The sequence below is a fragment of the Neofelis nebulosa genome, chromosome 4 (assembly GCF_028018385.1).
Source record: "Neofelis nebulosa isolate mNeoNeb1 chromosome 4, mNeoNeb1.pri, whole genome shotgun sequence".
NCBI classification, from domain to species: Eukaryota; Metazoa; Chordata; class Mammalia; order Carnivora; family Felidae; genus Neofelis; species Neofelis nebulosa.
This window is the reverse complement of record NC_080785.1, coordinates 148,706,685-148,722,902: the sequence shown is the minus strand read 5'-3', so window position 1 is coordinate 148,722,902 and position 16,218 is coordinate 148,706,685. Positions and strand designations below refer to the sequence as shown.

Here is a 16,218-nt window from a genome sequence, read left to right as displayed (position 1 = left end):
GGGGATTATTTTTATCCTTGGAGGCTCCAGGCAGACAGAACCCCACCAGGCACTGACACTTGGTTATCCCGAATACCACTCCGCTGCTGTCATGCCTCCAATCTCCCCCTCCAAGTCCCAGGAGGCCAATGAGAGGACTGCCAGGCTCCATCTGAGACCAGCGCTCAGGGGCACGAACCCAGGACTGCAAACGGGGCCGAAAGGCACCAAGGGTGGGCCCAGCCTGGGAAGGGTGCTTTGGCATTGCCCCCAATCCTGCCACCCCAGCTGGCTCTGCCCAGGGAGGCACCTGCCTCCCAGCCCCGTGGCCTTGCTCCTCACCCCTCAACCTCCCAGTACTGCTTGCTCCTCAGGAGGAGGTAAAGCAGCTTTTATTCGCCTTAGCAGGTAAGTGGAAAAGGCAAGAGTACTTTTAGCTTGTTCCCTTGGCAGATTCTGGCTCCGGTGTGTGTCACGAGGTGATGTAGGTTCATTCACACTTGGCTTCCTGGGGGAGAATCTTCTAACTCACTGGGGAAATCTTCTTGACCCCATTAAGCTGTTTCAACTCCAAAGAACACACAACCACAGCCACAAGTGATGGTTTTTTTTTTTAAAAAATGTATTAAGATGTGAAACTTTATTGTAAACCATTGTACAATGTTAAGTACATCATCTTCCCTTTCATTTCAAAAACGGGTTTCTGTGAGTCATCACTGATTAAACACCCCCACCAGAAGGGCAGTGGAAATAAGCCACGGTTTGCTCACGTTGGTCTGAGTTCTAAGAAACATCATGAAAAGAGAAATCAAATGAAACCAACCCACCCACCTAGCCAGGAGCTCAAGTAGCTGACAGCCATTGGACCAGAAGTCCCTCACCAAGAGCAAAGCCCTTCAGAGCTGCCAGTGCCACACAGGGCAAAGCAGAGAGCTCTCCACTCCTGGCTGGAAGTGTGTGCAACATCTCAACGCCAACCCTACACCCTACAAGGTGGCTGCTTTGGCCAATGAGAAGTTCCTAGAGCTGTCTATGTTGGCCTGGCTGTGAAAAGGCCAGTGAGTTGTTGTCTGGAGGCCAGAGTGGGCTCCTGGGCAGCTGACAGATGGGGCCTCTGTGCTGCAGGCCACAGGACTACACTGCCTAGGATTTGAGCCTTATCTTTTCCCTTTAAAGGCATGATAGGACAATACTCGCCTAGGACTCCCTGTTGCCAGGAAGGGGCACCAGTTAAAGCTTGAGGCAGGAGGCCACCAGCATGCCTGTGGGTTAACTAATGGGCCATGGGCCCTTATCTCGAAGGTCTTCTGAGCAGACCAAGAAGCCACTGCGGCCTAGGATCTCACCAACATCCCCCTTTGCCACTGTCCACATGCCACTGACAACAAAAGGAAATAAGGCCAACAATGATTCCTTCCATTGAGATGTGACAGTTTTACCTCATCAGGTTATTTCCATCAGTTACAAGAAACTTGTTCATGACCTTGACTTATAAGCTTTCATCATGCATGGCTTGGCCAAGGTCCACTCTTGGACAGATCAGATGGATAGCACACAATGTCCAGTTGGTGTCTCATGGTTTCTCAAGCACAGTGACACTTGCCATGTGGCTGGGTAAAGAGCTGTACCTCGTAAGGCACCTTGGGGCAGGTGGAGAGGAGACTCATCCCAGGGACGGAGGGAGGACAGCTCAGGGGAAGTTCTGACCATGGTCCTCTGCATCTGGTCTCTCCTGGGACAGTGTACCACAGAAAAACCCCCAGTGACTGCAGGAAACACTCCAGGGAATACAAACTCTGTGTGTGTGTGTGTGTGTGTGTGTTATACACCCATGCACACACACACACACACAGGAAGATAAGGCCAAACAGGCAAGGCCACACTGTCCAGTCCCACACACCACAAGGCCCTCTATGATTAGACACTCATCCCCTAGTCAGCCAGCTCTATGACTGTGGCTCAGAGACTAAAGCCCTTATTGAAAATCAGGATACAGGGAAAAACCACCACTCACTCTCCACCACTTTGTCCCCCAAACCCACCGCCCAGCAGGCACTGGGAAGGGCCTTCGGAAGAACAGATTGTCGAGGCTTACATAACCCCTACTTTCCATCTTTCATGGACTGTGTCTCTCCCACTCGCTGTGCCTGGAGCTCAAGGCTGAAAGCACATCTCTGATTCTGAGCTCAGTAAGGTGCAGGAAACAGCGATGGACACAGGTTGTTCAGACAAAATGAAACAGGAGGGAAAAGTACAGGGAGCCAGCAATGCCATGAGGGGCTGATGTGCAGCAGGCACAACGTCAGTTCTGGTCTTCCCCAGCACCGATTCTCCAGGGCAGACACCTCACCGTGGCCAGGGACGGGAGGGGGTTAACAGCCTAAATGAGGGCAGAAGCGGATACAGCCTCTAGTCTTGCACGCAATCTTGCCTCCTGCGGCAGATGCCCACTTTTGCAGAGTTGCTGCTCACGGCAGTGACAGGTCCCAGTTCCTCTCAGCCCTCTGGGTCCAGACTCCCACGGGAAGAAGGGCTGAGAAGCCCACTCCCCCTGCCCTGCCCCTGGGTGGGATGTGAAAGGTGAGGCAGGCCCAGGGCTTAACAGTTTGGCTCCCACGCTACAATTCAGACCCAATCTACATAAGGGCAGCACTTTTGTATGTAGGTCTAAAAGGAAGGTTCTGGACCAGGTGGCCTCTCTGCACCTGTCTCACTTCCAGCTCCCACCTTAGTGGTGTAGTTATCTATTCCTTAATTTCTGTGGCTGCCTCTGGGCTGTGACAAAACCCTGGCTGCTCCACCGTGCTGCTTCCACAGTAGGACAAGTGCCCAGGCCAACTCATTCCACTGTGGTCAGCAGACTCCTAAAGCTACGGGGGCCTGTGGCCATGCTGAGGAGTGGGGCCGCTCCCCAGGGAGGGCACATGGGCTTAGAAGCACCTCGCCTACCTGTGGAGGCAGACGGTAAGCTCTTGCACCTCAACCTGCCCCGTCCCCAGCTGCCCTGTATCTTTGAAGGACGTGAGAAACAGGATCACTGGGCAGGCAGGGGTTCCTCAGACTATTGTGCAAACAAGGGGATGACAGTAAGACAACAGGCAGAGGGCAGCCTGGGAGGAAGTTCCTGGGGCTGGTCCAGCAGCTGGTTCTGAAGGCTGCACCAGTGGGAGGCAAGGAGGCCCAGACTGAATTTTAAACTACAGATTTGGAGGCTCTGAAGAGAGACAGGGAACACACAGGGCTGGCCTCGAGGTCTCAGTTTCTCTGGACACAGACCTCTTAGGCTCTTTTCTTGGTCACATTTAACTAAAACCTCTACCTGCCAGCAGAAAAACCAAGCCACTGGACAGAGCACTTCCTGTCCCACATGCACCAGGGCCCTAGCTCGACCTTCAGACCAGTTGCCTCCCAGTCAGGCCTGCCCTACACAGACTCACTGGGTTTGTTCCTTTCAGATAAGGCTTCATTTCCCTTCCTGCTGAGACCATTTATCTCATCTTATCGCAGATTGCCTACAAATATTCCAAATTAACAAAACTCTTGACTTTTTCTTCCCACCAGTTCACATCTCATGGAAGGCAAACAAACCCATTTCTTTGGGGATTAAAAAGAGTTTTTAAATACAATAGTATGAAAATATAACTTAAAAATATAAAAGTCAACAGCGTACGGAAGACTTAAAAAATCTATGTTTTGCCCATTAGTCCCATAGGAAATAAACACATACTCAAAAAACATTAACACTGTGACAGCTCATAAAACCGGCTTTAGAAATCAGTAGTTACAAAGCCATTTCGAGTAAGAAAGCATTGCGGTTCCAACTTGGTCAATGAGTGACTTTTAGCCCCAAACGTGTTATGTGTCCACGCGCCCAGAGCCTTGCGGAAAGGTTCTGACCACAGCCTGTGTGTTTCCCTCCTCGATGCCACCCAGCCAGACACAGGACGGGGCTTCTGGGTCCCTCACAACACCGTCTGGGACAACGACAGACAGACAAAACGCCTCACTTGCATATTTGGTCAGTGTTTGTAGTGCAACTGAGTGGGAGCCTCCGGCTGCCGCAAACCCCTCGGCGCCGGCCCGTCCTCCCTCTGTCGAGTCACAGTAGTCTGGGAGCGGGCGGAGACGGCAAGAGGGGCGGAGGTAGAAGAGGAAGGGCAGGGAGGAGGGAAGGAAGGACCCGGCTGGGCCCCCAAACCTGACCCCAGCGCAGGAGTGTGTCACACGGGCAGCCCGAAGCGGTGCTTCTTCTTCTTCACGGGCTTCAGGGGGGTCAGTCTGCGCAGGTCTTCCTCTACGTCAGACTCCTCCATCTCGTCATCGGCCGAGATCAGGATCTGAGGCGGGGGGCGGGGGAGGCACGGTCTGTGTCACCACGAGCGGTGCCTTCTTCCTCTGTCCTCCCTCCACCCCAGCACCAGGGTGCCAACCCCTGTAGGAGGCCTCTGGTCTCGTGTTTCTTGAGGAAAGGGTGATGGGGAGGCCCCTTTACAGAGTAAGACCACCCCAGACTTCACTTACTCTCAGGATATTCATGGGCTACTGAAACCAGCATCGAGTTGACATACCCGCCTCTCTGGAGTGCTCCCCACTTCTCCATCCAACCTCCGGCTGGAACGGAACCCCAGTCAGAGCAAACTCAGCAAGGACCCACACACAACCTAAGGTCATCCCGGCAAAAAAGCCCAATCTTGACCAGGGGCATCACAAGTCTTTGGAGTTGCCTTCAATAAAGCAAAAGCAAACAAAAGAGTCCCCTTTCTCAAGAGGAAAAGAAAACATCTGTGGAGCACATACGAGGCAGGTCTGTTTCAGAGCAGCTGCTTTAAGCCAACTTTGTAACTTGTGAAGACAAAAGGAGCCCTTCACTCTTCTGAATCCCTGGAATGACTCGGCCACGGAGCAAGGGCATCCAGGGCAAACTCACTCACTGCCAACCTGCCACACCACTTGCCTGGCTCCGCAGACCTCTGGGCATCACAGAAGGACAGGGACAGTTGCAGCTGTACAGGGGACCATGAGCTCATGCTCTCCCGGGGGTAGGATGGGGACATCACCTCTTCCTGGACCACTCCCTTGGTGGCTCCCAGATTAAACCTTCTCTCTGGCTCCCGACTGCCTGTACATGTGTGCCCCAATCACAAAGCACCTTGCCTGTCTCGCCGAGACCTTTGCCTGTACCTCATTTCTTGTCATCCCATCCTACCCTGAGGAACACAGGCCGCTCTGGCCATGATGGATTTCACATTGCCCAGATGCCATACCACATGAGCACGACTGCTCATGAGTCATTGCTTCTGCCTGTAGTGCTGTTTGTCATTCACCCAATGTTCACCAGGCTCTTACAACACGACAGGCCCCGGGTCGGATCCTAGGCACCCCTAGAGAAGACATGGGCTTACCCTCTGTCTTGCTCTTCTACCCAGCTTCCAAAACTCCCTCCAGGATGCCCCCAAGAGTTAAACAAACTGTTCCAGGGTCCTCACAGGGCTTTTGTTAACACCTCAATCTCAAAATGATCAGTCTTACAGAGAGCTCTTCAGACACGTTCACCTCATGCAGTCTGAAGGTCTCTCAGGGAAAATGTCACCTCAGCCATTTCTGTAGCCCCACCCTGGGGGCTGACAAGGCCCTTTCAGGAGGCAGCCTTGGCCTCACCCTGCAGCACACAGAAGTGCAGGCTGCCCAGGGAGTGTAACTTTGCCTCTATGCTCCTAGTTATGACCACCAGTCTCCTCCAAGTCCAAACCCTTGAATGTAGGAAACCTGAAAATATGGGAAGGTGAGGTGCCCTGGGAAGGTCTGGCTACCCCTACGTTTTAGACTTTTCTAGTGAGCTCAGCCAACACTTCTGCTGCTCTGTAGTGGTGGGCAGGGATTCAAACACCTGAATGCTTAAAGGTCAATGATCAGGCTCAGGAGAGTCTGTGCCAGCTTCCCTGGAAGGAAAGGCAGGGAAAGGCAGCCCCTCCCTTCCCTGTCTTCCTCCACTGGCGGAGGGATTGGGGAGGGACTGTCGGGGCCCTCACCACACTGGGTGCTCCACCTTCCTGCCCTGGGAAGGCCAGGGGCTGCAGGGATGGGTCCCTGCCAGATGGAGCTGTCAGCCTCTTCTCCCTCCCCCTGGCTAGTGCTGAGAGGACCAGATGCAAACAGAGACCAGAGACCTCCCTGGGTCGGGTGGTAGCACAGGGGCTCAGCCCTACCTCAGACTCCGACTCCTCGTGGGATGCAGCCCTTCGGTAGCGGACCTTACTCCCATTCCTCGAGTCCTGGTTGGCTCCCCTTTCTTCTAGTTTAGCTTTCGTCCTCCCCTTTCTCATGAGGAAATTGTCCACTACCCAGAACATCAAAGCCTGTGGGGAGGGAACCTGAGCGTTACTCCGGGATAAGCCGTTTGTGAAAGCAGAGCAGACCCCATCGGCATGCCTCCTACCCGCTCCAGATTACGTCCAGGACAAGGGGAAGAAAACCCTCATCCAGTCCCCCTGCTCTCACAAGCTTTCAAAGAGACACCCACTCTCCACTTCCTTTGTTTCTACTTTCTTATCAGAGAACTGGTAAGAAAGCCCTGGCCCTCTTCACCCCGAGTGGTGGTGACTGATGGGGACAGCCTGCCTTGAGCCTTTGCCTTAGCCACTAACAAGGTCTCTGGGCTCCTGGTTGGGGCTCCTTCCACGGGCTGAGCGGCTGGCCTGCATAGTCGGCCACGTCTGTCAGCCCCAGGTGCCTGTAGCATTTCTTCTCACTGTTTCCTAAGTCTAGCCAGTGTGCTTGTGAGTTTTTCTTGGAGCTCTGTGTAAACGACAGGGATAGAAGCCCGGCATCCTGATCTAGAAATCCTTGTCATGCATGTGGTGGGCCTCGTTGGTGGGAGGTCCCCTGGCAGGGAGGGCAAGACAGTTCCCGGGACCCTCCATCTTGCACAGGGGGCCTGGAGCATGGGGTGTGCCTGTTGAGAAAGCAATCCTGCCATCTTCACGTCTGGAGTGGGGGTGGGGAGAGGGCAAATGCTCACACAGAGGGACGTGGGGGCCAAAAGGGGCTTTCTCTGTCAGACTCTGAACTGTGAATGGGACACTGGAAGGCAGAGAGCACGTGGGGGTAGGAAAATGCAACATGGCACTGACATTGACAAAGAAGGGGACGATCAGCATGACGATGGCCAGTTTCAGGTCTGGGTTTTCAATGGGATTCAACAGGGCCACCTGTAAAGAGAAGCAGACTCCGTGAGGTAGGGAGACACCACAGGGAAGGCACCTGAGGGTGGGGGTGGCGGCACGGGTCAATCCATGAGGCCCTGAGCAGGGCGGCATAGCTTAGACCACAGTCCCCCAAACTCTGATGGGTAGAGCACCTCATGCCCAGGGCTGCACAGGCCGTCCCGAAGTGTGACTGCTAACAAGGCAGGCCAGGGAGAGCACTTGGAGCAGTTAGGGCTTTCACAGCTTGCCCAGGGCTGTGGACTCAGGAAATGTAGTGGGCTTACAACCACACACCAGGAGGCATGGAGGGTGGGGAGGCTTTGGGGAGATAGAGGGAGCGAGGTCAGTGGATGCTCATTACAGACACTAGCAATGAGGCGCCAGGCCGCTTTCTTACAGAAGTCCTGCACCCCAACCACCTCCCGAAGGACAACAGCTCTGAAAAGCCTTGGTTTATTTTCTTAAAAAATAAAAAGCAGATACAAATAAAACCAAAGGAAAGCCAAGTTCTGAGCTACTTGTTTCCAAAGGCTCTTTGGCTGGTTTCATGCGGCCACATGGAGGAAATGGGCACCGGGGCCAGAGGGCAAAGTCAAGGGAACCCTGGGAACAACATGCAACCAGGAGCTTCCTGTGCCACCAAAGGGCTCAATTAAACCACTGGCAAAGACGGGTGCGTGAGGACATGTGCAGATGTAGAGAACACCCTCCTGAGGGTTGCAGTCATGAGGTCTAAAGACCGCATCAGCCGGTAAGCAATCCGAGGGCAGGGACTCTTACTTCCATTACGTATCCCAAGGCTTAATCTAGAGCAGATGTTTGCATGATCCAAAGAGATGGAGGCTAAGTGGAAAAACAAGCTCCTGCTCTCGACAGGTGGCCCTATCACGTGGAATCCAGGCTGCATTCATGCAGGCAAGAAAGAAAGAAACAACAAATTTGGTTTTCTAATAAGGTTGGGAATGTGTGGGAGGTAGGGGAAAAAGTACCACCTTGCTTGGTGTCCCAAGGAGCTGGTAGAGAAGGGACAAGAGGCAAACCTTTTTCCACTGAAGTATGAGGAGGACGATGAAGACGACAGACTTCTCAAAAATCATGATCACGATGTAAAGAGCACACTGCCCAACCCAGGCTCCACACTGCAGAGGGTCTCCTGTGGGGACAGTGGGTGTGCAGTCACGTGGGGCCCGGACACCACACTTCTGTCCCGTACCCACCGCTGTGAGCCCTCACGCCCCCAGCTCACACCAGAATGCCAGCTCTAAAGCCACTTAATGAGCCCTGAAAGCACCAAGAATCACTTCAGCGCAAGTAGACAAATGTGAGTGTTTTAGACAAAATCAGAGAATTCCTAATTTGGAGATACCAGCGTGGCGTTTCTTTCAAGAGATTCTAAGATATAATTAAAAAAACTAAAGTTAGTAAGTGCTCCCTGCTGGGGCTCGGAGAGCTGGCTCTTTTTGTCCACTGGCAGAGCTGTGTGAAGCAAGACTGCTATTATTATCCGTTGTTGATTTTTCCAGTGACTGTGGTGCCACCCATCCTTTCCTCCATCTGTGGGCTGGCTGATGTTTGTGACTGTGATGGCAGCAGATAACCTCTTTGCTCATCTGCTACCCCCACCTACCCTCCCCGGCTGTCCCTGCCGCCCTCAGCCCTGAAGCAGAATTCGGACTGGAGGGATTCTGATTCTGTCTACACAGGGCAGCCCAAGACAGCTTTGGCTGGGGACAAAGAAGAAAAGTGGGCAGCCCTCACAGCAAGGGGGCAGCAGTGAGGGGCTGTGCCTTGGGGCTGTGCCAAGGGTCCATCTGTGATCCCATCAGTCACCGTGTTTGAGAAATGGAGAAATCCCAACAGTCCAAGCTGGGGTACACGCAGGCCCTGGAGGGCCTCCAGAATGTTTCAACAGGGACTAGAAGGAAGGGTGGAGGACCAGTCCCAGGGAAGGATCTGTATCCTCAGGGACAGGCAGAACCCACAGGATGGGCCTCCCGGGGAGCCACACATGCCTCCCCAAAGTGGGAGATGCAGGGAGAGTGGGGTGGGGTCCCCCGGGGCCAGCTCTGGGAGCTCTGCTGCACTTGTATGACCACCGCTGACCAGAAGAGCAGGGTAGACGGTAGCTTTTCAGGGGAGGCAAAGGCCCTAATATAGGCAGTGAGAAGAGAACGTGACCCAGAGAGAAGGCGCCAGCTTCTCGTTGGAGTCTATGGTTTCCGTAGCCATCCCTGTCACAGGCCCCAGCCCTGCCAGAGCCTGCCAGTGGAAGAGCAAGTGAATGCCTTCACGCAGCTGTAATGGACACAACATCAGGCCATTCCCTTTTCTGGAAAGCCTCGGGAGAAGGGTACAGAAGGCATGCAGAAGAGCCAAAGGGCCTTCCTTTGAGCTCGTTCTGTCTACTTTCACTTTTGGGATTAGATGCAGCTGAGCCAAGAAACCACTTCAGAAGCACAATCCCTCCTAGCCAGACTTTTAATGGAGTTCTGTAATCCCCTCAGTAAACCATGTGACCTTACTGAGAAAAGTTCTCAGAAACAACCAATCAAAATATTTGTTAAAAATCATTAAAATCGGAGACAGAGCACTAGCAGTCAGTATCTCTAAATGGGGACTGCCGTGTTTAAAGTCAACAGAACAAGGGGCCACACTTAATGTCAAGAGAAAACCCACTTGCTCTGTGTGTCTGCTCCCTCTGCCCTTCAGCTTGAGGTGACTGACAAAGGGGGACGTGTTTTCCTCCCTCCCCTCGTGTTGCCCCCTCAAAGCTTAGCTGCAGCTGCGGCTTGTTTCATTTACACGCTTTAATAAAAAACATGGTGGAAAAAAATGAAAAAAAACCTGTGCAAACCTGCTCCCACACATCCCTTCCTCTGCTGTGTCCGGACCACATGCAGCCCCAGCTGGAATGGGTACATGTGCGGTTTGTTTTTCAGATTTGTTTCATTTGAGAGCCTTTCAGACGTTCCCCACTGTCTCATTGTTTAAAAACAGACAACGTCAGGCATTCTCGATGTGTCCTGCTTTTTACCACAATGGACAGCCTCAGGTTCACACATGGGTGTTTTTTTGTTTTTTTTTTTTAATTTTTTTTTTTAATGTTTATTTATTTCTGACAGAGAGAGAGAGACAGAGCATGAGCAGGGGAGGGGCAGATAGAGAGGGAGACACAGAATCGAAAGCAGGCTCCAGGCTCTGAGCTGCCAGCACAGAGCCCGATGCGGGGCTCGAACTCACAGACCGTGAGATCATGACCTGAGCCAAAGTCGGACGCTCAACTGACTGAGCCACCCAGGTGCCCCCATGGGTGTTTTTTTATTGAATAAGTTCCTCAGGATAAATCGCAGGAATAGGGGACAAACGGACAGAACATGTTTGTCTCTCAAGGCTTCAGGAAGGGACCATTAGGACAGGGGCAGGCAGCAAAACCCACAAACCACTGGTGCCCCTGGGGCAGAGACCCCACTTTCAGAGCTTCTGCTTGGGGAGAAGCTGCCTGGTCATCTGACTGTAAGCACACCTGTCACCTGGATCTCGTCTCACCCCTCAGGGCCACGTGGCTGATTCCTCAAGTCCCAGGTGCTTCTCAGCAAGTTCACCCTCTCATCTAGGGACAAAGGAAGCACCTAGAAAACAAGCCCTTCTTCTTCGCTTAGCTGAGAAGAGAGCTCTGGGGCTTACATGGAACCATGGCCTCAAGCAGTGAGCTGGTCAACAGGTGCGGGAGACAGAATAACGGTCCCACAGAGAGACCACATCCTAGTCCCAGGAACCTGTGCGCGTGTCAGGTAACCTGGCAGAGGGGAGGGAGGTCGCTAACCAGCCGATTCTAAGAAAGGGAGAGCATCCTGCAGTATCCAGGTGGGCCCAGAGTGCTCACAAGGGCACTTCAAGCTGGAAGGAGGTGCTGGAAGGTCAGCGTGATACCGCGTGAGAGGACCGGTTGCGGGACCCTTGGAGGGAGGAAGGGGCCACGACCAGGCAGTGCAGGCAGCCTCTAGGAGCGGGAAAAGGCAAGGACACGGGTGCCCCCCTAGAGACTCCAGAAGGAACCAGTCCTGCCGACACCTTGACTTTAGCCCAGGGAGGCGCACGTGGGATGTCTGAACTACGACTGTAAGGCAAGAAATCCGTGTTGTTTGAAGCCACTAATTTCCCGGTAACTTTTTATAGCAGCGATAGAAACCGGTAACATGGACAGAAACAGAATGAGGTAACATCACATGTGCTGTCCTCCGTCAGCCTAGGGAGGGAGGACTCGGGATGGTCCTGGATAAGGGGCAGCTACATCTGGAGACACCCGGCTTGAAGACTCGGGTTCCTAAATGCAGTGGTGGGAAGACAGGACTGCACGGAAGCAAGCAGCTCAGACAGCCGCTGCCTCCCCGACGCGCTGGGGATGGGTGCAGTGCCTGCTGTGACAGGGCCAGCCTGGCCTCCCCTCCCGCGAGTCATCAAGGGGCCATGGGTGCACCTCCCACAGTACTGGTCACCACAGTGCAGTCCAGAGCCCCGCCTTCCGGGACGGGTCTCAGTGGCAAGCAGTGAGCAGCACCGTCCTTGGAGTTGGTGGGAGAGGAGACCCCCCCCCGCCCCCCGCCCCACCTCAGCTGTGCACTGGCTCGCTGTGTCACTTAACCTCTCTGGGCATGAGCCTATAAATGAGGATGGCACCGCTGTGGTCCGAGTGTGTCCTCTAAGCTGAGGAGTCATGACTCGGGGCTTCTCAGAAGCCTTCTCTTGAGCCACAGGAGCACACACTGTGTGTCAGACACTATCTTTAAGTCCATGACTCACCAGGCATCGAGTAACGGGGCTAAGAAAAGCCCTCCCCTGAGTTCATCTCCCCTCAACGGAGACAAACAATTACTTAAGATTTCTAGAAATACCCAAGGCACTCAGAGCCAGCTCCATGAATCGGCTCCTTTTACATGTTGGTGCCTTGTGAGTTTTCAGTCATCTAGGAGTGACCGGCCCTGAGGCCCAGACCCAGGAGCTCTGTGGAAGGTATGAACAGGAAACAGAGTGGAGGTCCAGAATTCCTTCCCTTCTGTTCTGTGTGTGCCCCTATGTGGCCAAGGCCCTGCTGATGCTGTTCCCACTGAGACCAGGAGCTCCTGCTCCCAGACAGTAGGGACCAGCTATGAAGGTGGTCCTGAATTCCCAGGGTGTGGCAAGGCCTGAAGGAGGCACCTGTCTCTGCAGCCCTGCTCAGGCCACAGCCAGCCGCTTCCCTGGGAGTACGAAGTCGAAGTCAAGGGCGATGTGTTTGTGCTGGGAGACAGCCTCAGGGGAACTTCCTGCCCAGGCCATTGTCCCTGGGGCCTGAGGAGAGGGGGGTGGGTCAAAGATGAGCCAGCAGCCAGAGGTCACCTGTTTTAAGCCACGTCTCTTTGAGGGAGGATGCACCTGGTGTCCCTGGCAGCCGTATGTGCCAGAAACCGGTGGGGGCCAGCCTACTGTCAGGAGACAGAAAGGCAACTTGGCCCCAGGGAGGGGAGAATCCTCCATCCTGCCCCTGCAGCCCCTGTAGTGAAATGGCCCAATGGCAGGACAAGCACAGACATGCGGCACAAAGAGGGCCAGCTCCCTACTGAGCACCTCCCAAACCAAGAGCTGTCCCTTCTCTAACGAGGTGGGCAGGCGGTGTGTACTCAGTGGGAAGCTCGGCACAGTGAGGTGGCCTTACAGCCAGCAGGTGTGGCCTCCAGTGCCCTCTGGTGGAAGAGGCCAATGCTGTGGCTCTCCCTGTGTCCAGGGTCTCTTGGCTCCTGCCGTCTAGTGGCAGTGATGTGCGTACCTACCCACCTCAGACATGTGGCACTCAGATACCAGCAGGGGACCAGAACTGGCCCCACAAGCACACAGAGGAGACAGTCACCAGCTCCTGAACCCTTGAATCCACTGGCCTGGAGGGCTGTATGGGACAAGGAGCAGAGCCCCCTCTAGGAAGCGCCCCCCACACTCCATACGACGTTACCAATGTCCGTGCTACGTTACCATATTCGCCAAAACGCAGAGACTCCCACTGCTGCCACTCCACCAAGACGCTGACAGCACGCACGCCCACGTAGATGAGCAGCATGCCTACGGTGGCATCCAGGAGGAAGTTGATGAGGTACCTGGGAGGAGAGGACATAGCAGCACTGTCAGGAAGCAAGAGCCCCTGGTGGGCCAACTTCAAGCCTGATGCCCTGGTACTTTGGCCTGTTCTGGGGCCCATGCAAGAGGCTGCGGGGCTCACTCCCAGGAACCCCAACGAAGCCTCCCCACGACAGTGTGCTGACACTCATCAGGGACAAAGAAACTTGGAAGACCTCAAACACTCCCAGCAAATAAAGACCTCTCATAAGACAGAGTGCCTGGAAACAGCAAGGGAGTCAGCAGGGAAACAGAACTTAATTCAGTAAAAGAAGTCTGTTCCATGACACTGTTCACATCCTGACGGTCCAGTCCACCCAAAGCCCTGAGACAGTGCTCCTGTTCCAGGTCAGGGCCATGTGGCCCTGTTCATCCCCATATTTCAGATTCAGAGCCTACCATGGAGGCAAGTACAAGTACTTCTAAGGAGTAGAAGCTTTATTCCCATGGAAAAGGCACGATGATGGGAGAAGGAGAGGAGGAGGGTCGGAAGAGCACTCCCACCTTGATCATGTGTTCTTGTAAGGTCTGTTCCCATGTGTCTGATACGCACCTCTTCCCTCACCAAGGAAAGGGCCTCCCTCGAGGGCCTGTACCCAGATCTTACTGATCACAGGCTCCAGTTCTCCACACAAAGCAGGAGACAGGACATCACTGGGTCAGGTACAGCCCTCTGGGATGCCAAGTGGCTCGGAAAGCCTTCAAAGTAGTGCCAGATGCCACAGATCAACTGTGACACTTTCCACTTTCTGAGGCTTCAGACATTTTATGCAGACTCACAGCCCCCACCCTAAGATAAGGCCCAGGCTTTGGCGATACGCACAGCACACTGATACTGGAGGGGCGCCCTGGAGTGGCAAGAAAACCAGAGGGGAAGGTGGTTTCTCCCATCTGCCCTTCCTCTTTAAAATCACAAGGGGTCACTCTCAGACCAGAGACCAAAGCACAGCAACTGCTTCCAAGGCAATTTCTCCAAGTTCACAGCTGGCCCTAAGCTAAACTGCTCTCGGACGCTTACATCTAATTGGTTTCAAGTGGTTCTCACATCTGAGGCTCACCCTGAAAATAACAAGAACACCTGATACATATATACACGTCAGTTCATTCATTCCCTCACCAAATATTTATGCCTGCTGTGCGCCAGGCCCTGGGAACAAAGACAGAAAGCTCCATACCCTCTATCCAGCACAGATGAGACCGGCAGACAGCAGTGGGCCCTGAGCCAGACTGGTCAGCTTCAAATTCCACTCTGTCACTACTGAGCCGTGAGAACTTAACTTACATCCTCTCTGTGTGCCTCAGTTCCCCAAGCTGTAAAATGAGGATAACCAAAGTATCTAAATTGTAGGGCAGGATCAAATGAATTAACACATGTGAACAGTGCTTGCCACCTAGTAGATACTACACAAATGTGTTGTCTGAATCATAGCTCCTCAGAGTCACGAAAGCTTACCCCCCCCCCCCCCCCCCCAACCTGGCCAACAAAGCTGTCCAGAGGAAGGAGCAAAGCCCCCAGCACACGGGACCCATGCAGCCACAGGGAGCAGTTGTCTCCTTCTGTTTGAGTTTTCCCTGAGCTGGGGCCGGCTTCCTTTCCGGTCTGCAGACTCCCATGATGCCCCAGGGCCAGCCCAACCCAGCCCACCTGTAAAAAGTCACAGGACAGAGCAAGGATGGTAGGACCTGGAACAGATTCCAGGGCACATGCAATCTACTCCCCAAGCACCACCTGTTCTTGTCCCCACTGCTGGGGCTCTCATGCCTTTCCTAAGTTTTAACAACAACTTCCTCTAACTGAACTGTTAACTTCCTGAGAAGTGCCCCACTGGTTGGCTTCCAGTGGCGCTTATACTCATCAACTCCTGAAACCTTCATAGGAATCCTGGGGATCTGGCAGGACACACAGGACAGGGGAGCAAACTATGGCTCAGTCTGGCCTCTCAGGCAAGTGCCTTCACCATAACAAGCTCCATCTTGGGCCTTTTCTCCTCCAGGCTGAGCACTCAAGATCGGTCAACAGCCCTTTCTCCATCCTGGCTATGATTCAGTTTGTCAATGTCCCTCTTAAAGCTGTATCATCTTCTTTTTGCAGACGGGCAATGGAGGTGCTGCAAGGGAGAGTCCTGCACATGGCCGAGGCTACACCAGGAGTTAGGTTAGAGGCTCCTGTGCAAGCAGCTGGGTCTCAGTCTATCCTGGTCAACGACATCAAGATGATTAACAAGATCAGACAATGACTCAAGCCTGCTGGGGGACTCAAGAGTTGGAAGGACAAGGCCCTTTCCTAACCATCTCCCCTACAGAAGGGTCACCTTTCTACTCCTCTACTTTGTGACTACATACACCCAAACATCCAAACAGATCACAACCTGTCCAATTCTTAGAGAAAGATTCCGGGAGACTTCATAACTTCCTTCTGAAATCTAAATCTACACAGTCACCAAGGAAGGAGCCTTAAAAGAATCTTCCAGTCCAAATGTTCTTAAATACACACTAAACCTCTTGGCAAGGGACTCACCAGCCATCCGCCCTGCTCTCTCAGAGGCAGGGGCAGGACAGGGGTGGGGGTGGGGGTGGTGGTGGGGCGGGGGGGGGGGGGGGGCAGTGTGTTCCAGGCAGAGGGCAGCATGAGTAAAGGCACAGAAGCAGGAGGTAGCTGGTGGCGTTCAGGGCCACCAGCACAGCACTGGCTGGAGCAAGTCTGAGCCAGGAAGGTAGGAGATGGAGCCAGGATAGGGCAGGTGAGCCTCCTTTTCCACTCCATCTGCCAGGAGAGGCACAATTTGGGGATTCAGTCAGATTTCTTGGGGTGGGGGATTGTGTGGAAGGCACACACCGCAGGGATGTGCCGGAACAACCTGTGGTCTTCAGGTCAAAGAGGTCAATGATG

The 16,218-nt window shown here is 53.7% G+C and overlaps 1 protein-coding gene across 2 annotated transcripts in view; it reads right to left on the bottom strand.

The window, feature by feature from the left end:
- Nucleotides 1–580: 580 nt before the first annotated feature.
- Nucleotides 581–16,218, bottom strand: part of STIMATE (STIM activating enhancer) — a 54,013-nt gene continuing 38,375 nt past the window's right edge. For both annotated transcript variants that reach the window (XM_058726603.1, XM_058726604.1), the window contains 5 exons: nucleotides 13,188–13,309; nucleotides 8,225–8,337; nucleotides 7,110–7,187; nucleotides 6,186–6,335; nucleotides 581–4,316 (listed from right to left, as the gene is read on the bottom strand). In XM_058726603.1, the coding sequence (XP_058582586.1) occupies nucleotides 4,200–4,316; nucleotides 6,186–6,335; nucleotides 7,110–7,187; nucleotides 8,225–8,337; nucleotides 13,188–13,309 (580 nt within the window). In that variant the 3' untranslated portion in view covers nucleotides 581–4,199. The remainder of the gene's footprint in view (nucleotides 4,317–6,185; nucleotides 6,336–7,109; nucleotides 7,188–8,224; nucleotides 8,338–13,187; nucleotides 13,310–16,218) is intronic.